This window comes from Aspergillus nidulans, chromosome II (genome assembly GCF_000011425.1).
Source record: "Aspergillus nidulans FGSC A4 chromosome II".
Classification (NCBI taxonomy): domain Eukaryota; kingdom Fungi; phylum Ascomycota; class Eurotiomycetes; order Eurotiales; family Aspergillaceae; genus Aspergillus; species Aspergillus nidulans.
Genome location: NC_066258.1, coordinates 2,369,134 through 2,391,293, shown reverse-complemented (window position 1 = coordinate 2,391,293; position 22,160 = coordinate 2,369,134). Strand labels below are relative to the sequence as shown.

General features: G+C 49.0%; 8 protein-coding genes across 8 annotated transcripts, besides 1 other annotated feature; 5 read left to right on the top strand and 3 right to left on the bottom strand.

The window, feature by feature from the left end:
- Nucleotides 1–22,160: part of a sequence feature (contig 1.65 1..278071(-1)) that runs on past both edges of the window.
- Nucleotides 442–2,842, top strand: ANIA_10502 (uncharacterized protein; the record flags this gene model as incomplete). Its single annotated transcript, XM_050611354.1, has 6 exons — nucleotides 442–540; nucleotides 617–893; nucleotides 993–1,028; nucleotides 1,128–1,394; nucleotides 1,447–1,907; nucleotides 1,946–2,842. The coding sequence occupies 6 exons, from the start codon at nucleotides 442–444 to the stop codon at nucleotides 2,840–2,842; spliced, it is 2,037 nt and encodes a 678-aa protein (XP_050467390.1).
- ANIA_10494 (SDR family oxidoreductase) lies at nucleotides 3,943–4,981 on the top strand (the record flags this gene model as incomplete). The annotated part of the gene is made up of 2 exons (XM_050611353.1): nucleotides 3,943–4,788; nucleotides 4,844–4,981. The coding sequence occupies 2 exons, from the start codon at nucleotides 3,943–3,945 to the stop codon at nucleotides 4,979–4,981; spliced, it is 984 nt and encodes a 327-aa protein (XP_050467389.1).
- Nucleotides 6,228–6,894, top strand: ANIA_03979 (MAPEG family protein). Its single transcript, XM_050611352.1, has one exon. It carries the CDS (start codon nucleotides 6,287–6,289, stop codon nucleotides 6,722–6,724), a length of 438 nt encoding a protein of 145 aa, XP_050467388.1. The 5' UTR covers nucleotides 6,228–6,286; the 3' UTR covers nucleotides 6,725–6,894.
- On the bottom strand, nucleotides 8,748–9,806 carry ANIA_03980 (ribonuclease H family protein; the record flags this gene model as incomplete). Its single annotated transcript, XM_656492.1, has 2 exons — nucleotides 8,748–9,327; nucleotides 9,358–9,806. The coding sequence occupies 2 exons, from the start codon at nucleotides 9,804–9,806 to the stop codon at nucleotides 8,748–8,750; spliced, it is 1,029 nt and encodes a 342-aa protein (XP_661584.1).
- ANIA_03981 (uncharacterized protein) lies at nucleotides 13,275–13,982 on the bottom strand (the record flags this gene model as incomplete). The annotated part of the gene is made up of 2 exons (XM_656493.1): nucleotides 13,275–13,806; nucleotides 13,951–13,982. The coding sequence occupies 2 exons, from the start codon at nucleotides 13,980–13,982 to the stop codon at nucleotides 13,275–13,277; spliced, it is 564 nt and encodes a 187-aa protein (XP_661585.1).
- On the bottom strand, nucleotides 14,642–16,071 carry ANIA_03982 (metallophosphoesterase family protein; the record flags this gene model as incomplete). The annotated part of the gene is made up of 3 exons (XM_656494.2): nucleotides 14,642–15,146; nucleotides 15,202–15,485; nucleotides 15,550–16,071. The coding sequence occupies 3 exons, from the start codon at nucleotides 16,069–16,071 to the stop codon at nucleotides 14,777–14,779; spliced, it is 1,176 nt and encodes a 391-aa protein (XP_661586.1). The 3' UTR covers nucleotides 14,642–14,776.
- On the top strand, nucleotides 17,550–18,561 carry ANIA_03983 (uncharacterized protein). The gene is made up of 3 exons (XM_050611351.1): nucleotides 17,550–17,702; nucleotides 17,794–17,888; nucleotides 17,949–18,561. The coding sequence occupies exons 1-3, from the start codon at nucleotides 17,679–17,681 to the stop codon at nucleotides 18,247–18,249; spliced, it is 420 nt and encodes a 139-aa protein (XP_050467387.1). The 5' UTR covers nucleotides 17,550–17,678; the 3' UTR covers nucleotides 18,250–18,561.
- On the top strand, nucleotides 20,935–21,961 carry ANIA_03984 (uncharacterized protein; the record flags this gene model as incomplete). Its single annotated transcript, XM_656496.1, has 3 exons — nucleotides 20,935–21,275; nucleotides 21,523–21,864; nucleotides 21,940–21,961. The coding sequence occupies 3 exons, from the start codon at nucleotides 20,935–20,937 to the stop codon at nucleotides 21,959–21,961; spliced, it is 705 nt and encodes a 234-aa protein (XP_661588.1).

The following is a 22,160-nucleotide window of genomic DNA, read 5'->3' as shown; positions in this document are numbered from 1 at the left end:
ACCCTCCAACAGCTTCAGCATATTCCACTGCTTGGCTTGCTCAGCTCTGTCTTTAGGGGTGTAACCGTCTAAATCCATAAGGTCTGGTTGCGCCCCATGCTGTAGAAGCAAACGTGCACACTCGAGTCCAGCTGTGGTGTTGATATTCGCAACACTGAAAACTCCCCGATGAACTATGGCTGAATCGGTTACTATGAGACCTGGAACTTCAACCGGAAGTGTCTCTGGCTACGAGCAGAAAATGCAAATACCGATTTAAGCTACACGCATATTCACTGGGCATTTGCTGAAGTAGACGCGTCGAACTGGTGTGTTAAGATCGTTGACCCGTACAAGCAGTGGGAAGACTTCAAGAGCCTGGAAAATATTAAGAGTAGTAAATCCTTTAGAGGCTGGGGCTATTCAACCGAGCCAGAGACATACAATATACTTCGTGAGGCCATGAGTCCACCAAATCGCAAAAGCTTTGCGACAAACGTAGCTGCTTTCGTTGCGGAACACGAGCTTGACGGTGTGGACTTTGATTGGGAATATCCAGGGGTAGGTCTACTTCCAGTTACAGGGAAGATATGAGGATTATTGGCTGAGCTCTGTACTAATTGCCCTCGAACTTTAGGCCATAGACATACCAGGGACCCCACCGGGCCTTGAAACCGACGGCCCGAATTACTACAAGTTTCTTATCGTCATGCGTGGGCAGCTAGCCAAAGAAAAGTCCTTACTCATTGCTGCACCGGCTTCATACTGGTATCTCAAGGCCTTTCCTATTGCCCAGATGGCTAAGCAGCTCGATTACATTGTGTTCATGGCTTATGATCTCCACGGTGAGGTGGGCTCCACACGGTTTAGTCCAGTGGCTAATATAAGAAAGGCAAATGGGATGCCGGTAACCAGTATGCAACAGAGGGCTGTCCGACGGGAAACTGCCTACGAAGTCACGGTGCGTTGTGTCCAGATTCTTCAGAGAGCGTGGCTAACGTGGCTAAACCCAGTTAACCTTACTGAGACAACCTATGCTCTTTCTTTGAGTAAGTCCCCCTGTCTATTAGTTTCGCTGTGGCGCGATCCATGCTTGTCAAATTACTACCCTCTGCGTGAGGGATATTTTTGCTGGCGGCAACATGCAGTTACAAAAGCCGGAGTCCCAACCAACAAGATTTTTGTAGGGGAATCCAGCTACGGTCGCTCCTTTCTTATGAGCAAAAAAAAGGATGCACGGGGGCTAACTGCTTCTTTGAAGGCGACCGGCTCAACTCTCCAGCAGCAAAAGGGTGTATGTACAGATACTGGTGGCTACATTTCCAACGCCGAGATTGATGAAATTGCGATTCTTGGTGACAACGTCCAAACGTGGCACGATGGAGCTTCGAACTCGGATATTATGGTGTATAATGGTATGTACGTCCAGACTCCCTGCGCAAAAGCTGGTCTGCTAATGCTTGACAGACACTCAGTGGGTGGCGGATATGAGCAGGACAACAAAAGAAACCCGGCGCTTACATTGGAAGAACTACAACTTCGCGGGAACCATTGATTGGGCTGTTGTTTTACAGTCATATGCAGATGATGAATACTACGACTATGAAACGGGAGAGGGAGGCGAGGAACTTCTTCCACCCTTGCCTGATGACCCAGACTGCAGCGGCTCATACCATGACTTGGAAAGCATCGAGAAGGATTTCGGCACCATAGATGAACTCTGTCTTGGCCAATACATCCTCGAAGTTCTCCAGAAGAACTTCACCTCGTCACTCGCCGCGTACGATGATTTGATGAAAGATGGCTACGACGGCAAATTCAAAACCTATGCCAAATCCGTGGTCTCTGCGTCTAAAAAGGTTGTCGAGAACTTTATGTACGAGAACGGCAAGAGCTACTTCAGCTGCTCGTCACAGAGACCATCAAGTGTTGCGAGATGTGTAAGAAGCATAGCCAGCACCCCAAGGTAGACTGCCGCTATTGCGAGGAATACGACTGTATCCCTGAGGGCAACTGCGATAACCCAGAGGTCCACTGCGAGACGCCCGAATACAGGTATCGAAATATGACCCAGCCCTGTCCGCCGGATTACTCGCTGAGGGGGCAGTGCCAAACTATAGACGCCCGGTATTCACAATCTGTATACTGGACGCTTGAGTACCCCGACGCCTTCTGGGCGGACCTTTACACGGAGACGGGAGTGGCGCAGGAGGATATTGAGCGGAAGAACGTGAGGCATTTCCCGTGCTACCTAACGGAGAAACATTGCGAGAACACATATTGGGACTATAACTTCCCTGTTCCTAGTGAATACGACGAGGAGGATGTGGTTAACCCTAAGGATGTGGTTTCAGAAGCGTACAACAAACTAAAAGCCTTATTGCCGCAACTTAGTGACGTCGTCGAAAGGGTAAAGAACGAGAAGTTTTTCGGCGACATCAACGAGCTGATTGATGCTGTTTCCATGCCTGTGCTTATGGTCTCTGATGCAATTGAGCACATGCAGTCCATCATCGAAATTGCTAAGGAAATTGAAGAGGCTAAAGCCAAAGCCATCCTCTTTGCTTTTATGGGTGCCATCATCTTCTTCGTCCCTGTCATTGGCGAAGTCATGGGTGCCGTCAGCTCGTTGGCAAGTATTGGTCGCATTGTCTCTCTACTTGGTGCTACGGGAAATGTTGGCTTGGACGTCTATACAATCCTTGATGATCCAGAGAATGCCCCACTGGCGATATTTAGCTTGATATTGTCGCCTCTAGCGCTTATGGATGTTGTCAAGGTTGGCCAGGCTGCGAGAGCCCGTAGGGAGATGCCTACCAGCAATGTCGCAATTCTGGGGGATAGGCTCAGCGCCCGACCTTAGCCGTATGAAGATGCTTTCAACGTGATTTCCGGCCATTCCGCCCACCTTGGTTGATTTGCTAAGTACTTAGCGAACTTGAAGCTATTCGCAACCAACAAAACCTCGTTATATTAGTTTAAAGAGTATTTCGACGATTAGGACAAAGAACTCTAGTGTAGCAAAATTATTACATTCAGAGCACTTGTCTATGAAGAAAGCTTCAACAAATGACCTAATGTATTAAACAGAATTTCGTGAAGTCCAGCCCTAAACTACAGGTCTATACAAATTACAAACCTTACCCAGCTAGCAACTGTTCTTAGAAAACAGAAAACTGATTTGCCAGACCACCTAACTCAAATTGCTTTTCTTTTACTGTTCCATTTCTACTACTTTATATAGAAGGAGATGACAAGCAAGAGCCAACAGGCGCTATTGGACTCTAGAATCCTTAGGCTGTTATTGCAATCTGGGTGGCAGAGCGGAGTAACTCACGGAAGCAGATTCGAGAACAATGTATAGAAAAGGCTCCTAGGCTTATACTTCTGAGTTATTCGTCACATCTAGCACTTTACTCCCTTGCTTGATGTTGCCTCTTTGATATCACAAACTACTCTTGTCTGCAACATTCTATGTTAAAGTTCTTATCCACCATATTGTTAGGCTTTGCCTCATCGTATAGTGCAACAAAGAAGCCATCTTCATATAGATGATCGATCTTTTGCCCTTGAATCCTTAAATAATTTCGTCTGTTCGGCAGATATAATTCTTTATGACTCGTTGAACCCTAAGATCTTCAGTCGTAAGATCTTGATAGTTGCCCGCAGGCGGCCCACATAGTTGCAACAGGGTCCACCTTCAAGCCCGCTTCCACTCAAACCGTGCTTTTCCACAAATCTCCCTTCTATATCTTATAGAGTTCCCAGCTGTTCCCTAATTTGCCATTAACCAGAAAGCCTCCTGAATTTCCCGAATATGCTGATTCAGCCCTGCAAACAGCCATGATGACCTAGGCCTTGACGTCACCATGATCCCACGACCGCAGCGGCACTGGCCTACAAAATCACCTGCTCGAATCTCTTATGCATTTCGAAGTGAGCTAACTCGAGTTATAAGGGATCATGTTTAGAAGCAGCAACACATTCAACCCCAACACTGACATTCCGGATCTTTCTGGAAAGGTGTACGTTGTCACAGGAGGGAGCGCCGGCATCGGCTTCGGTATCTGCGCCCACCTCCTCCAGCACAATCCTGCCGCTCTTTATCTCCTCGGTAAGAAGGAGGAGCACATCCAGGAAGCCACTGAGGGTCTCAAGAAGTATGGCGATACCTCCAAAGTCCACTCCGTGCAGATCGAGCTCGAAGACCTAAAGCAGACCGATCAGGTCGCCAAAGAGCTGGCTTCGAAGCTCGACCGACTCGACGGCCTCATCTGCAACGCGGGCCTGGGTTCTGGAGTCTTCAACCTGACCAATGACGGCATTGATAGCCACATGCAAGTCAACCACATCTCTCAGTTCCACTTATCCCGCATCCTGCTTCCGCTGCTCCAGAAGACGTCGAACTCTCGCCTGGTGCTGCAATCGTCTGACCTGCATCGTGCAATCAGCGACGTGAAGTTTGAATCTCTCGAAGAGCTCAATACGGATATTGGACCAACCAAGCTGTACAACCGCACCAAACTCGCGATGGTCTTATATATCCGAGCGCTGGCTGAGCGCAAGGGAAAGGGCCAGCTTGGATTCGATCCAAAGACGGATACTGGACCCTGGATGAACGCAACTCACCCTGGTGCTGTCAGTACTGACCAGCAGAAACAGGCGGAGGACGCATACGGCGTTCTTGGAAAGGTTGGTGTCGCGATTGTCAGGCCGTTTTTGAAGGATCCTGTCGATCAAGGCTGCAGACCCGCGCTTTTTGCCGCTACAGGGGAGGACATCGTCAAGGACGCCATTCAGGGACAATACGTAAGTTTCCAACTTCTGCCCTCTACTACATCCGTGTGCTGATTGAAAATTACAGATTGTGCCAGATCGTAGTCCTACTAGTCCGTCTAGTGAAGCCCAGAACCACCAGCTCCAGGAGAATCTGTGGAAGTTGACTGAGAAGATATTAGTGGACAAATTGGGCTCTGTGCCCTATGAGACTCAATATGTTTAGTTGTTTGTTCATCTTTCGTCGTAGGAGGGTTTATACTCTTGAAGCTCAAAACACTATATCTATGCCTGATCATTCCATTACCCTAAGCGGAGGAAGCTACAGATGCACCAAAAGCTAAGTCATAGGCAGCTAATAATAAGTTTTGGACTCGGAAATTATGTACATGCGTGAAACCTTCCGCCCATACACCATGTAACTCTACCTGCTTTGCCAAAGGGGTTTCATACTCTAGTTAAATGACGATTCATGATCCCCCTGCCAAGCTAGGCTTATAGTTAACCTTCCCAATATCACTTAGATTTAAATCGTCGCAGTAATAGCTCAGGGTATTTTAGACTTGGTAATGTATAGATAAATGATAAGTTGAAAGACAATTCATCCTGGCAACAAACTCAGGCAGACAATACTTCTTGTTGGAATCATTTGCATCGACTAAACAGTGCAGCACTTAGTTCTCTGGTCTATGCTTAGGATTCTGATTATAAGCCCCCGAGGAGTCGTTTGATGTTCTCACTAGCTTACCGCCTATATATCTATCTCGATGTCAATCTCCAAAAGCTTGCATGTAGCTGGTAACGAGAATGAGCGGGCCTAATTGATGAGAATTAGGAAAAGGGATTATTTAGGTGTATGATATGATCTATGTAAGTATTTCGCGATAGTTTCGACTAAGCTGGGAGACAGCTGATAAACAGACTCTTGGCTGGGCTAGAAGCTTGATGGAAGCCTTGACCACGCAGTTCATGACGGCTGTGCCGGCAACATAAGCGCCTTGGGAGACCTAAGGTGTGAGCGGAAGGACAAGACGTGGGAGAGGGAGAACCTCTGGAGGATGAATTACCCACGAAGACTATCAACCATATTCTCACACCGCAATTTACTCCGCGATGACAGCCCGCGGTGGTTCGATGGCTGGTTACTGCCAACCACACGAGTAGGGAACCGGGCCTGGCGAGCTTGAGGTCTTCTTTCAAGTGTCGCGCGCGCCATGGCTCTGATAAGAATAATGTTTATTGTCTGGCACCAGGGTGCCTGGGCAAGTTTAGTGAATTTTAAGCGAGAGAGGCTGGGCCTGATGATTCCAAATGGACAGAATGTCGGTGCCTTGAATAAGCCGAGATCATGAGTCAGACCATCAATCTATAATATACTCTGCTATTACTCCGCCTCTAGGCCTCAGCATTTATTAAGTAAGCTTATAAGTCCATTCCTTTTCTCAGCAAATGTCCATAAACTTTAGTCAAACCTCACAAGTTTCTACCATCAGAGGCTCTTCGAACCACCATTAGTCCAAAGACATCCGCAATGTCCAGCATCATCATCCCGTCCCTCCTCCGCCCTATCCTTGCCCTAAACGGCTGGACTTTGATAATGGAAATCTGGATGTACGCAACTCGCGTCCCAGCCATCTCCCGGATGCGCACCCCAATCGACAGCACTACCACCCGCGAGGAGATGAATCGTAACATTCCCGCCTCTGTCCGCTGGAAAGCAGACAACTTCAACAACCTCCTCGAGCAGCCGACGCAGTTTTACGCCGTAACGCTCGCTCTCGCGATTGCGCATCGCGGTGTGGATGATCCCACAGACCTTAAGCTGGCTTGGCTGTATGTGGGATTAAGGGTGTTGCATAGTCTTGTGCATGTTACCGTTAATCGAATTCCAGTGCGGTTCGCGATTTTCGCGGCTAGTAGTGCGGTGCTGGGAGTTTTAACGGCCAGGGGGTTGATGTTGGTTTTTTGAAGGACGGTTTCAGGTTCTTCCAGCGCAATCTATGTATGTTTGCTACCTAGTATTCATAGGTATAGGGAACCGGGGCGCTGCAAAGCCTCATCGGGGGGACGTCGCTTGCGAATTAAGCCTTCCTATATTATCTGAGTCTCCCCCCCCCCAAACAATTTGAATTTACGTCACGCTCCATTGGACTTGCTTTACCTGCGGAATCTTTGCTGTTACTATCGCTATTTCTATATCTAGAGGTTAGCTGCACGGTACCAGGTGAATTACCTGGCCGGCGCATCCGGGCTAGGTTATGACAAGCGAGTACATCCGCCCTGCAACATTCATTTCTAAGTATAGGGTTATAGGTGTGAAGAGCGGGCTTGACTAACCATCTTGTTCAAGGATTAAACCAGGCGTAAGAAGATGGGCAACTGATGTAACTGGCCTCCAGAACCATATGACAGGAAGAGCATATCAACAAGGTTGGCCTCTTTGATGAGCTTCCCGCCTGTAGGAATACCCATAGACGAGGCATCACCAAGGACTGAAGACGGTGCGCTCGGTCGTTGATTCAAGGGAGTCGAGCATGAACTGCCGCCCAGCCCAGTCGTCCGAGTTGCCCAGTTCTGGGCGTTGACCGACGATAGACAGCGAGGCGGCTATTCCAAAGGTCGCATCCGCGAGGGCCCCGTCGGCAACTGCCAGCTCTGTCTTTTAGACTCGGGGATATAGCCGCGCAGGTAGACGAAGAAAAGGCGGTCGCTCCATCAGGACGTCAAAAGGCTGTCATCGAGCCAGAAAAGCCTTCATGAATCAGGGAGAATCTTTCGTAGGCATTGGCGTCGGGGCAACCTCGAGGAATTCAACCCTGAAAAGCTGGTCTTCCTCTGATACGACGGCGTAGACGGCATCGTTGTTTGCTGGGAACCTTGCTGCCTTGCTGGGCCATAATGTCTTCGCCGACGAGCACTTGTTGCTGCGCCTGGATGAGCTTGCTAAGAACAGTGAGTGCGGCGTGCACAGACAGAGGAATTGGGGGAGGTTGGTTTCATAGCGTGGCGGTGGTGTGGAATAGAGATGGCGAGGGAGCGATGAGGACGAGTCTCAAGAGCAGGGCTGGCTTGCGCCCTATTGATTGCCCCTGACTCATAAATAGCTGGTCAGGTTGCAATAGCAATATCCCCTACATACCTTGTAAACAAAGCCCACAGCGGCAGGCGTTCCAGATCGCTCGGCCCCCAATGCCAGATTCCCAGCATCGGTGGACGTCCAGCAGGTTGTGCGGATCCATCGCATGCTGCAGTACTCACAACCGTCATTGGCGCGATAATTGGAAGATTATGCCCTCGCTTATTCCACTGATATGTTTCCACGCGTCTTATGATTTCCAGACTCTCCAGGTCGCCCGTGCGATGTTGTTATATTAGTCTTGATGAGCCGGCCAATTAGCCTCTACATCCAACACACCTTCCGGGCTCAATCCATCAGTCGTCCAAGCCTTGTCGTTGCCGACACCGTACTGATGAAGCGGGAAAGCGATCCTAAGCCTGCACTCCGTGAGGCCCCTTCAGTGCCTTTCAGAGCCGTCCTCGTTGGCGTGACATGGCGCATACTTGAACTACCAGACCGCGACCCGAGAGCTCCTTGAATCTCGCCTTAGACTGGGCAGCAGCTCTGATTCTAGCTGAGCTACCTTGGCCTTATGCTGACTTGGCATTGGTTACCCCAGCCATTAGCGTTATCACCGGGTTGGAGTTTGGTTTTGGTTTTATTATTTAACGTCACTCGGCGGATCACGGGGCCCACGTGATCTGCGGCCTCCCAGGGGGCATCTGGACGTGCTACCTAAACAGAACTGCCTAGGAGCTAGCTAGATACAGGTTTGAAGCAGCAACTATGGACAATATATGTTGGAAATGAGTGGAAGAAGCACCCGGCGCTGCCCTGGCCAGGTCTTCGAGGGCAGATGCCCGTTTCGACTACCTATAGATTGGGGGGAGGGACCGGACCCTTTATCCAGGTAGATGTGTGGACTGTCGCACTATCAAGCGCTCCGGCGGGCCCAGTTCGGGCATATATCCTTGAAGAAGGATGATTCTTGCACGATGTGGCTGAATTCTTCAGCCCCGGCAGCTGTACTTAAGAGCCAGTCTATTGTTTTTGATGGGCCGTCCCTTATATATCTCCATCTATCTTTCCAGCGCTTTCTGGTGTATGGGCAGAAGAAGAAGTGCACTGGGGTCTTGGTCCTACCACAAGAGCAGCTCTCCAGGTAGTCTGAGTGGTTGAAGCGCTGGTGGTATGCCGTAAAGTCTCCGTGGCCTGTACGGGCGGCGACGAGTCGGCCAAGTACCCAACGGGGAAGCTTGTGCTCGCGGGTGCGGCTTTCCTTTGTATGGGGTCTGATATCCAGGGTCTTGTAGGCTTGTGGTGCCTTACTAGCATATGCTGTATATGTCTCTGTACGAAGCTGCTGTTTTGTCTCCCGTTGTAGGTATGCAGGGGATGGGGGGATGTTAGGGCTGTATATAGAGGACCCAAGCTTCGCAAGCTTGTCTGCCAGCTTGTTCCCAGCAATCCCGGAATGGCCTGGGATCCAGCAGACTTGAAGGGGCTTCCATGGCCTGGTTAGGATTGAGGGAGCTTCCAACTACTGGGTAGCAAGCTGGCCAAAGGACTCTGACAGTCTGTGCCTATGCAGAGTGGGCCTATAGCTTGCTAGCAGGGAGGCTGCTGCTAGGTTGTCTAGGAGGATAACTAGCTGTGTAGAGTAACCCATACATGGTTGTCCCAGGGCTGCGCGTAGGCCTTCTACAGCACCTATAATTTCTGCATCATAGACCTCTGTCCTGGGGCCCGCGGGGCCATGTCCCTTGGTTACCAGGATAGGGCCAAAGTAGACTGTATAGCCAAATCCTGCCCCTTGGCCAGTTTGCAAGCTGTCCAAGTATACTGATATCTGTAATAGGGCAGGGCTATAGTCTTTGTTATCTGTTGGGAGCATGTATAATAGAGGGAGAGGCAGCTCTATTATAGCGTGCTCTGGCAGGGGGCTGAGGAGGAGCTGTAGGATCTTTTTAAGCCTGGTTTTGGGCCTGCCCATGGTAGTCTCTGCAGCTATTTGGGCAATTAGGTGTTTAGTATCAAGGCTTATATATCTCACTGCTGCCCTCTGGAGGATGCTGTTGAGTAGAGCTTCTGGGTCTAGTAGGTCTGCTTCGCGGAGAAGTACTGCAGTAGGGGTAGTCTTGTAGGCTGGGATAATAGCCAGGGCTGCTGTGCAGAAGAGAGAAAGCAGGGAGTTAACTACCCCTTTTTGTCTTTTGCCTGTATAGAAGACTTCTGTACTGTACAGAGCTGTTAGGAGAATATACTATATAACTGCTGCCTGCATGGAGGCCACTGGGCAGCTATACTGGGTATTGCTAAGTCTCTTTAGGTGCTGGGCAAGTTGTTTCCCACAGCTGAAGACCAAATTAATATAGGCTTTAAAAGTAAGCTTTGTATCCAGAAGAACTCCTAACCAATATATATATAGGAATAGTATAATCTCCTCTATACCAGGTAGAGTAACTATAGGGAGATGCTGCTGCTGCTTTCTAGAGAAGTATTATATCTCTATTTTCTCTATTAAGAAAGGGAGGCCTGTCTCTGTCCCTAGGGCAGTAATTTGCTTATAGGCCCCTACCAGTTATTATAAGCTCTCTTCCAGGGTATTCCCAGTTAATAATATGCCCATATTATCTGCATAGTAGAAGGAGCCCTCTAAGGTAGAGACTATTCTTGCTATATATAGCAGGAAGAGTATTAGGGATAAAGGGGATCCCTAGGGGAGTCCTCCTTTAATTAGTGCTGTAGCAGTGCCTTCTTTGATATTAACAGATACAAAGCAGCCAGTAAGCCAGTCCTTAAGTAGCTGGAGTAAGTCTTTATACCATCCTTGTAGGTATAAGTAAGAAAGGAGCTGTTAGTATATTACAGCATCAAATACCCCTTTTATATCTAGTAGGAGTAGTGAAGCATCTTTTCCCTGTTAGAAGGCCTCCTCTACCCTATGAACAAGAACCTGGACCAGGTCAATAGCAGAGCATCCTGGCAGGGCCCCAAAGTAGCAGGGGGCTAGTATATCTGCCTAAATTTACTCTTACAGCTATCTGCTGTGCTAGGAGGCGCTCTAGGCCTTTGCCTAGGGTAGAGAGGAGGCTAATTAGCTGCCAGGCATTGAGTTGGGTATAGTCCCTCTTCCCTGGTTTTGGTAATATTATTATCTTTGCTGACTTTAGGCTCAGTAGAAAGCAGCCTTCCTCTATATACCTGTAGTATAGTTGTGTGATTATATCTCCTAGGACAGGCCAGAGCTCCCTCTAAGCAGTAGTAGCAAGCCCATCCTCCCCAGGGGTAGAGGGGGGTAGGGCACAGAGGGCAGCCTAGTAGTGCTCTTTTATTGGCAGGTGCAGGGGGCCTAGGGGCTTATTAGGGGGTCCCTCTTCTATCTGATTTGGAAGCAGGGCCCCCTTCTCTAGGAGGTGACTAAGGAAGGCGTTTGCTTTGCCCTGTGGGGTAGTAACCTGAGCCCCTTGTATATTTAGGGGAGGGGCAGCAAGCTGGTCTGGATGTCTAATCTACTTAGCAAGTTTAAATGCATCTGTAGGTGCTGTGGCTTGTTTAATCTGCTGCTTCCAGTATTCAGCCTTTGCCTGTACAATAGCCTTCCAGAGCTGTTTATAGTCAGGGTTTTGTTGCTGTCTTGTTTAGTATAGTATGACTGTTAGTTCTGGAGTCTACCATGGGGTCCTGGGGAGTCTGCAAGTATTATATCTTAATATACCTTATATTACAAGTTGGGATATCTAGACCAGTTGCTCAGCTAGTAGGTCAATTAGTAGGGTTGGGTCAGGCAGGCTTGCTAGTGCTCTGGCTTTCTCCTAGTTAGTAGAGCCAAGCTTGTATATAGGCAGGGGCTCTTCCTGTTCCAGTATTATTCTAATTATTACATGGTCACTTAGAGTCTTCAGATGGTCTTCCACTAGGGCCCTTAGTGGTAGGTTAGAGAAGACAAGGTCTAGGGTGTTTGGTCCACAGGTGGGGGTGCCTGGCTTGAGGCAAAGTTCCAGCTCGTGGGCATTAAGCCAGTCTAATAGTCCTGTTGTACCAGGTATGACAGCATGAGACTTAGTATCTAGCTGCCAGAATAGGTGCCGGGTATTAAAGTCTCCTGCTAGGATAGTATTCTCTGGCAGAGTATATCCTAGAAGTATAGAAAGTATAGAGGGTGTTGAGCCAGCACTAGCAGGGGCAACTGGGTCATTAGGAGGCTGATAGACATTAATAATAGTAAGGCCTGCTGTGTAGATTATAGTAATGTCTGGAGAGATAGGTTCCAGGAGGGAATGGGCTGGGAGATCCCTTTGTATATATGTTAGAGTTCTGGGCCTAGCAGTCCATCGGGTCGGGGGACTGAACAGCTGATATCGTGGGTAGGTCTTGGTTAGGTATTTTGCTGTATTTGTCCAAGGTTCTTGGACAAGGATAATATCTGCTTCAAAGGAGAGTAGCAGGTTATATACAGCACCCCCCCTTCCTATATTAGCTTGTAGTATTTTTATAGTTCAGGGGAGGGCAGGGTTTGGTTTAAGAGCTCCTGGGTGAGCTGTCTTGTAGGCTGGCTTGTAATTTGGGTAATATTTGTTTATTATTTAGAACTTTCAGCTTTGTTCTGCTCCTGTTGGAAGGCAAGCCAGCCAGCCTTGTAGATAGCAGCTAGAGCATCCTTTGAGAGGCGGGTAATAATATTCTTCTGGACATGGGGTCTGGCTGGGCATTTTGGGAAGTCTGCTGCATGTGGGCTGCAGCAGTTGATACACTGTACACAGCAGTTATGATCCTGTTTTAAGGATCTGCAGGAGATGTATTAGTTACTAGAGCAGCAGGCCCTTGTATCATGGAAGCAGTAGCATCGCATGTATTGCAAAGGCCTTTGCTTGGGGCGGGTGGGCCTTGATAGGCCGGACAAGCCAAAGAGTTGCAGGGGGTGTTGTAGCTTTTTTGGAAAGGCTATGACCTGCTGTAATAGAGTCCCTCTCTACTGGGTATTTTGAGAGCTTGGTCATAAGTAGCTTAATACCAGTAATACACTCTGCTTCTATGCTAATATCTGTAATTATTATATCTATCCATCTATCCAGGGACCAGAGTTGTTTTGGGATCCAGGAGATAATAACCTGATGGTACTCTGTTAGAATTTCAAAGTACCCATCCCCAGCTAGGCTTGCTGCCTTCTCTGACAGTAGGAAAGCCTTTCCCTGTTCTGTTGTAGTAATTACATACCTAGTTAATATTACTTGCACGCTGTGTGATCACATCTGGAACCCTCCCAGCAAGGGTGACCCAGATGCCATGTAGTCTGATAGCCCGGAGGCTGGAGGAGGCCAGGAGGCGGAGGAAGATATAGTAGTCAGTCTTGTTTGACTGCTTCAGCTTTTATTGTGTGGTTTGTTTGGCTTGCATATGCTGTTCAGGGGCAATAGTTTGCCAGTTCCCCTGGCCAGCTCTTGGAGCTGTTAGGGATGCCTCAGGTTGTATGCTGCAAGGTTCGCCTGCCTGGGGGTTCTTTGGACACTTCAGGAGTAGGAGGTTGATTTGGCTGTTCCATCTGCCTGGGTGGTTGTGGGGGTGCAACCGCAGGCATCTGAGGAATCCGCTGCGGGGAGTCTTGCTTTGCGAGGGTGATGAATCTGGCTGCAAGTCCCTGTGCCAGGTCTCTTGGACGACCTTGTAGGGAGGAGACAGTTAGGTCTAGAGCTTTAGCCAGAGAGGTCATTGCTAGTTTCCAGTCATTGAGGAGGATTAGCTGGTCATCTGCTACCATGCTGACCTGATCACAGATTGATGGGGCTTGCGGCATATGAGGTATAGTGGCAGGAGCTGCATTGGGAGTCTTCTGCGGCGAGAATAAGGCCCTTCTCTTCAGGGAGTTCCGGGGTAGGGGAGTCGGGGTGGTAGGTCCTGAGGGGGGGTCAGAGTTTTCACCCAGGCGCGGAGTCGCCGGGCGGGCTCCGCCTTGGGGGGAGATATCCACCTCCATGGGGAGGAGGGGATGAGCACTGAGCCAAGTGTGAGAGATCAGTTATTAGAGCAGTAAGGGGTGCTGTTTTCCCCTCGTCGTGAGCGTGCACCGGGTTGGAGTGGGTTGTTTTACGTCCCGTTACCACTTGTTAGTTCACGTGAAATCTCTGCAAGGGCCGTACTACCGGGCGAATGGACTAGTATCGTAGTACATTGTAAGAGGTCCGGTTCTCTGTGGCTCGCCTGGAAATGAGTTTACATCGATTGTTGTCGGTTGACTTAGCTACCGCATGGACGAGCCCGGACGGCGCTACTCTAACAACCCCCTAGTTTGATGGAGACCGGGCCGGAAGCAATAGCCTGATTCTTTGGTTCAGTTCCCATAATCTTCGACATTGCTGGTCAGTGGTCATCCGGTGATTGCGTCAACGGCCCTGACTCAAAGGGGGTGGTTGTTATGGCACACAGGTGCGGCTGGCATCATCATATTTCCGGACTGGCGATTTTGATTGACAACAATGACCTCTGGTAAAAGAAATGCTCCTCGTCCTTGTTGGATATCTGAATGAGTTGCTAATTCAGCGTTCAATCATCTAAACAAGCTGAATAGCAAGTACCTGTATGCGCATGCGAGTCTTTGCCGTCGCAGCGTCGCTTTGGCGACAGCGAGATTATTATGCTCCGCCTGAAGTTGATGAAGCCCACTGAGTCTTGCTTCATATCTGGTATCGCTGACTGTAACTCCATGCTTCATGTTCATTCGTTTTGTGCCTTTCCCAAGCGCTGACTCGACCACTTAGTTACGCTCTCCTCCAGGCTGTCGAACGTTCACAGGACGATAAAAATTTTATAAAGTAAGAATGTCACTATTGGTCTTGCACCTGGATTAGAGCCACTATGGGCTGAGTGCAGCATACCCAGTGGCTTATCTTGATTTCTAGCCTGGCAGATCTACTTGGAGCTGTATGTTTTCTAACTTTTTAAGTTGGCCATCCGCAGCCTTTCTCTTCACCAGTTGAATTTCCACCAAAACAGAACAAGACTGAGAAGATATAGTGTTGGTAAATGGAGCTGGATTCCCTGACTCATATCCTCAACCATGTCTATGTTCCTTTTCAGCTCGGTTCGTTGTGGAAGCTGGTGAGGATGGTATTCATCCTGTCCATAAGTCGCATTCAGTGTGACATTTTCAGGGACAAGCCCATCCTCCAGTCGGATCCACGTCGCCACTTCGTCTTTGATGGTACTTTGCTTTAGAAGAATCTGTCTAGCACCTCGGGCCAGGCCACCGTACCCGCCGTACCCGGTGTGGCGGCCATAGCACACGTTGAGGCCCGCGCTGCTCGACGTGGCACTCGGACTCTTCCACTTGAAGCACCTTGAACTAGTGAGAAGTCGTTTTACCTCTGAAGAGACAGAAGCACGATACGTACCAGTCGTTATCATGGTCATGCCCACTAAATGTAGCCAGCATTCCTTCTGTGGCGGACAACGCCGCCATGAATTTCAGATCGTGACCTGTTTTACCGTCGTAGCCGCGACCTTGCCACCAGACCTTCTCACCATTGATTCCAGGCTCTCTACTTGTATCGACACCGGGGTAAAGCTGGAAGTCGTACGTCGCAGTGATGGGGATATGAAAGAACGCAATCGATGGGACCGCTTTGTTATACTTGTTAGTGAGGTTGGCATTTGTGTCTATGAACCACTGAACAACCTTTGGTAAGGAGCCAGTCAGTCAGTCAGCCATTAGAGACAAAGAGGTTAAATAGCGTACGTACCGAGTCATGTACCCAGTCATGAGGCTGAGCTCCGCCCCTACTATCGAAGAACCATAGAAGCATCTCAGGAACGTGCGAAGTCTCGGCTGCAAATACTTCCAGGTAGTAATTCGAGACCCCTGCTTCCAAGTCTCGCGGCCCCATATTCCTCGTGAGACTATAATTTGGGTACGTCCTGCTCTCATAGTCCAGCAGTTCCCTCGACCTAGCAAAGCGCTCGTTATCGTGGTTCCCGTACGTGACGGCCCACGGCAAGCCAAGCGCTTGGATCGGCGCGAGCACCTGATCCAAATACCGCGTCGCATTGTCTGATGTGGTGCCGTAGCCAGAAATCAAGTCGCCGTTAAGCACGACAAGTTGCGTAGAGGCTTCATGCTGCAGAACCTTGCGGACTACCCCGGCGGTTCTTGAGTCTTGCTTAGCGCCCTGAGCGGTATTTTCGTACTCTGCGAAGTGGAGGTCTGAGAAGACCGTGATTTGAAAAGTTCCTTCCTTGGAGAAGCGCAGACTGTGTGTGTCCATTTTGCAGCGACTCTGCAGAATATGAAAATGGAATTGGACTGGTCGGACTGGAAGGGTTGCGTCTCGCCCTTAAGGTTTACCGCAAGGTGGTCAACAGAGATGAATTGCTGTTAAGGAAGGACCAGCCTTTACAGTCTTTTATGGAAAAGTGCTGGCTCTACCAGCAATGGATTAGGCAAGTGCAGATTCACTCAAAACCTACTGGACAGGCAGATTATACGCTAGCCAGCGCATCGGTACAATGCTGGTAGTACAATGCATTACATCCCCTCTACTATTTGCCTGTCACTGTAAGACGTAAACAACTGTGTCGCCTAGTTGAACTGCCCATTCCTTACCTAAGGCATGATAAGAATCTTCGTCAGAGGCATCCTATTGCAGCACAGCCAGAGAATCACATACCACTGCCACACTCAACTTCATTCCGTGAATTAGAGCATTAGGCCGCCTCTTTAGCTCCGAATTACACCAGATTTACAGTGAACTTGGGACACATTTAATATACAAAAGGCCCGAGCGTGATATCAGGTCGTGAAAGCCCGCTAATCTGGGCTTGTAGTGTCGGTTTCTCGATGCGCAGATTGTGGTGTGACTCCAATAGAGCGCGTTTACCCACCCGCGTCTGCCAGCACTTTGGCGATGCTAATAGCCGGCGTGGAGGGAAGTTTCTACATTATGTTCTTTTGGCGTAATACGGACCTGTTATTCGATGTGTATCGTTAGCTAGCCCTAGAGAAAGGCGCCCTATTTGATGGGACGTATACCAAAGACTATCACAGCCCCACTGGTTTCATCGAGATTCCATCCTACTCTGGCTCGGAGAGGCCGACGATGCTGTGGTCTTCTGGAGAATGGAACTAGACGCTTGTTGTGGAAGCTGATGATAAGGCAAAGAGTCGGTTTAAATTATGCACAGCATCAGCTGAGGGAAATTTCCGCAGGCTCGCCCGGCTACTCTGCATGATTAACGATTTAGACCTAAGGCTGACAGCCCAGCCCTGTACCCTACATTCTTTTATTGTTTTTGGCAAGTCCAGCCGAGCTTCTGACCAATGATGGGGGGTCCTATAATACAAGGAGCAGCAAACATGCACGCGGCTACTATAGGCATTAGTTAAATTCTTAGGGTCTATAAGTTCCGTGATGATGTTTAGATCAAGACTGTCCCTTCAATCACTGCCTCTTGATAAAATTGCATTCGGCTTGGCCAAACGTGCATTGAGGCATAGCGAACATGCCTTTTACAAGATTTCCTATATTCAGATATCCAGCTGAGTTGAGGCACCCGTGGTTCTGACGCCAAGGACAAGCCCAAAGACGCTAGAGAACCATGCAGTCTGTCCTCTGCTAACTGGATAGCAAGCGCACAACCCATGTCAATTAGTAGAGGTATGAGCGCGTAGAGACGTAAGCACTTCTTTCCAGCTGACAGACCATATTCAGATTTCTCTCATCAAGAATGAACATAAAAGGCCGTGTTTGCCGGTCTACACTCTTTCTCCAGCAGCTTCTACCAAAAACCTTCTCTATCACGAGTTTGATCGCCGTCTTATATTCAAGCAAAAGCATCCAGCTCATCTTGTAGAACACAGTCTTCGATAAATAGAATGACCTACCTCCAGTCCATCGATGTGCGTCTATCTCTTTGGCCCATTTGACCTGATTCATTATCCTACTTGGTGCCTACACAGGATTAATTGCTGACGCCTACCTTGCGCACAGGTCCGTTACGGCGAGGACCCCAGCTCAGAGCCCTCTGATGGCATCCACACAGTCGACGGCACCAATGCCGACATAAATGCCGGGTTTGGAGGAGAGCAAGTGCCCCCGCCCTCGGGCTCCCTTTCTTACACGAAACTAACCGGCTTGACTACCAGCTTCGTCTGGCTCGTGCCACGCTACAACTCCAATGCCGCCAACGCGGTCTCCAACATTCGAATTATCATCCAAGGAGACCCGGACTCAGCCTACGTGGACCTAGCCAAGGGCGCGGGTGGGGACTACCGCTATCTGCGCTTGGAGCGCGACGGCGGCAACAAAATCACTGAGGTACGGCTGCTGCGCCGCAACGATGAGGCGGATTCCTCGGTGGTCAGGGCGCTGGGCTTTGACGGTGCCTCGGGCGATATCAACAAGGGCCGCGGCGGAGATTATTTGTATGTTGTGTGGAAGTATTAGGGCCCTTATGCAGGTTGGGTGGGCTCCAGTTTGCCCCTCTGCCTGTCTGTCAGGGTTCTAGACCTGATGAATTTATCCCGTGGAGTGTTTTGCCTGATTAACTAGGTATCGTATACAGAATGTGAGAAATGCATGCATCCTATTGGGAAAGAAGTCTGGCCTTCCAGGAAGCGTTTCTTGGAATGGCGTCCAGCAGCGGCATTACTTCCAGCAATGTATACCGCAGACGAACATCTTCCGTTCAAACACGCTATTACCAGTAGCTATATCTTATTGCCCACCGAGATGCTAATAGACATTCTTTACTCACGAGCTATCCATATCATAGTGCCTAAGTTGATCATAACTAAACCAAACTTAGATGTCAGCTTTCTGGTTGCGACAAATAACAAGGCATCGCAAAGGTTACCCGATAACCCGGAGCTCTGGCAACCTACATCATCCTCGCCAGTCCTTGATGGAGTAGTTGAATCCAAGAAGGCGCAAGGCGCCTTAGGCTATAAGTTTGCAGCTTCAGTTGGGTAGACCCTGAGCCTTCTATACTGGTAGCAAGCTTCCTAGACAGACATCGATATTCTCCAAGGTTAATACAGTAAAGCTGACGCCATATATGACATGCCTCGTTTGTCACCTGGTGAATTAGCATCTGCAATGCTTGCTAGATTAAGACCGCCGGATTTAACAGAAACCCAACAGACTTCCTTCAGATATGCTCCGTCCCGTCTGTACATTTGCAGACCGTCTCTCATACTAACGACTCCGGTCTCACCAGCGCAAAACAACAGGAAGCGACAGAGTATACCGTTCAAACTAGACGATACAACCGCGGATTACCCGTCACGGGTTCTGCCCAAACCCCGGGGGGGTGCTTGCGTGACTCGCAGCTTGGCAAACACCAAGAACATGCTGTATAAACCCAAAATAGATAGATCAGCATTTTCATGGGGAGAGTATATACTATAACTCGGATATATTATGCAAAATCAGTTCTGACCTTCGATCCGAACGTGTAGCGGTTCTGATTTTAACACTGGACCCCTCGCGGATTTGTTATGGTCTAGCCCAGACCGTAAGAATAGAAGCCGGGAAAAAGAAAGTGAAAGAGACTCAAAAAGCTCCTGGATCGTCCGTATCTTGCCGACTCCATGGTCAAAGCCCTGGTGGACACTATCGTGACGGACAATAGTGGTCGAGTGCCGGGAATACTTCGAGGGCAGCGCGGGCAGGCCACCAACCAGCTCCACGTTTACACTTGGCTTCAAAGTGTGTTCTTGCAATTCAAAAATATAGTTTACAGAGAGAATACCCATAACCTGTATAGATATCATGAAAAAGACCATACCTGTCCTTGTGTCCTTGCTTCTTTCCCTAGATTGTGAGAGTTAGCCATCAAGCTTACAAGTCCCAGAATTAGGATCTCAGACCCCTTCTCCCTAACTCCAACCCGATCTCACTTTAATCTTACCAAAGTCGGCAGCTACCCAACTTCTATCCGAGGTTGGGCTACATGCTGACTGGATAGTAGTATGGTGGATGACTGCATGCGAACAGTAGTTGTTTTCTTTTCTTTGGTAGGCATATTCTGCTGGACAAACTGTATATCTGACGTACACAATTCTCAGCTAATATGCCACAATTTTGTCGACCTGTTGCATCTGCATATATTCAGTTGCCTGTATCTAGCTAGTGTCTGGATCAGATCACACTCTCACGAATTACAAGTGATAATAGTTGACTACGCTAGCCGATATGGAGCTACCATTATCACACTCAAGCCTGGCTCTACTCTAACGTCTGTACATGCCCTTTTCTGGGGATATACTGTACTATGCGACCAACACAAAACCTCTTTCGCTTGATAGGAAAACGGATATAATACCAACAACCCTATAAACTTCTCCCCGGTAAACAAAAGTCAGATAACAGACCGAGTGAAAAGGGTTTGTGCTCTATGGCAGCCCTATCTTTGCAGCAACGTAGGGCCTGGACCCTGGAGAGGGCACCATGGGTGATTCCTTGATTGAAAATTACTTTTCAGTTTCGCGTATTATCATCCTCAGCATATTGTTCCCGGTCATTATTTGGGGTGAAATTACGCGGCTCCTGTGATTGCTGTTTATGGCAAGGCTTTTGTCTGAGGAGGCTGATGGTGGAGGCTGTTGGCGGAAGACATTCGGTTGCGGCTGAAGGAGCACTCAGTGCAGACAAGACCAGCGAGCCAGAAATGGCAAACCTTGCCTTTGAACCGAACATGCTATTGGGAGAAACAAGAAACTAGTGCCCGGACGCTGGGGACAGTCACGAGGGCTAGGGTATGCAGGGTGCCAATTAGCGATAGGATCTCATCAAACTAGGTAGCCCTGAGCCTCCCCTTCTGAGCAGATCCTCCCCAAGTATTTTGTAACTCACTTGACCCTCTGACTGCCATAGCACGATATATAAGTCAACTGCTTTCGCGGCCCTGACTGCGAGACGCATCTCCTTAGAGAAAACATCAATCGCGACAGTAAGGTTCATTATAAGAGAAGACCATTAAGACTGATTTCAATACCTCCAGACGCCCTTGCGTCGTTCATTAGGCGAAACCCGCAAGGCCCGCAGCTGCAGCAGAGATGACCCATGCCAGCAGCCGCATCGTTGTCATCGCAGGAATGATCCTCTTCCTCGTCGCGCCAAACCCTCCAGATGACGCAGTATACTAATGACCCCTCCTCCTGCGATCTCGTCGGAGAAGGTGACGTTTACGGCATTGGAGTTCGATTAGGCTACTATTTCTCCTGGATCTCTGGTCTCACCGCTGTCTTTTTCGACAACCCAAAAGCAGTGCGCGACACTCGCCGGACTGTTATCTTGGTCTCACTCGCAGTATTTATCATCATCATACAGAACACGCTGAACGGTAGCTTCGCGCTTCTCGAGTGGTCAATAGTCTTTCCCATGGCAAGATGGGCACCTCTATTGGTTCTATTCTTCGCCTCAATCACGAATCAGGACGACCCCCCCGGCACCATATATAGAGTACACAGGTGAGGCGGCGGGTAAAAAAGTTTAGGTGTCTCACTTGACCTGTAACCTGCCATATCGTTGACAACTGTTATGGGCTCTGTATTAGTCACGCATCCGTGGGTATCGTTCACTCGTACACAGCAAGGTTGCCGGCCAGAGTGCGAAGTGAAGGGTTTTATCATTGTGTATTTCGACTTCTGTAACCGGCACTTCCAGTCTTTTGTGAATTTTCTGGCTGTCGTTTACTGTATGTCTGGATGTGTAAAGCCGCAAGGGCAACGACGGACGAGAGACGCCTGCAACTGGAGATAATCAAGTTAACATAACCAAAATGCAGACGCAACACATCTCGTCCTCTCCAGAAGTTGATACTACGAACTTGATGGAGATCTTGAAGAAGGCCCGGCCCGTCCGAGCCGCCATGATGCAGCTGAAACTCCTTTTAGTGGCCATTGGTGTCAGTGCTAATGTTTTTTCGGAGAAAATCCTTGCTGGAAATAACATTGACCTCAGTGATGCGCCGCTCCTGAGTTCGGGTCAACTGATCCCGTTCATTGTTGGGCTAGCTGGACTGGTGTCGACTAGTTGGTCGGTGACGATTGGAGAGCGGTTAGCACTTGCTCATAAAAAGAGGAGAGAGCGGGCTGTGCCTCTGAATGAGATCATGACGTAAGTTTCTCGTAGAAGGGATACTACAGTGCAGTAGGACGAAGGTTCTAATGACTGGTTCAGGGGATCTATGATAAATGACTGGCTCGGTAGTGAAGACCAGGTTTTTCGTATCCGATCGGAATAGTTCTATACCACATGTCTGGTAGAAGGGCTGGCACGTCTGTTGCAGCGCCCTGTTTCTTTCGCAAGGGTTTTAAGAGTAATGCATAAGCAAGTCGTGCACGGTCTTGGAG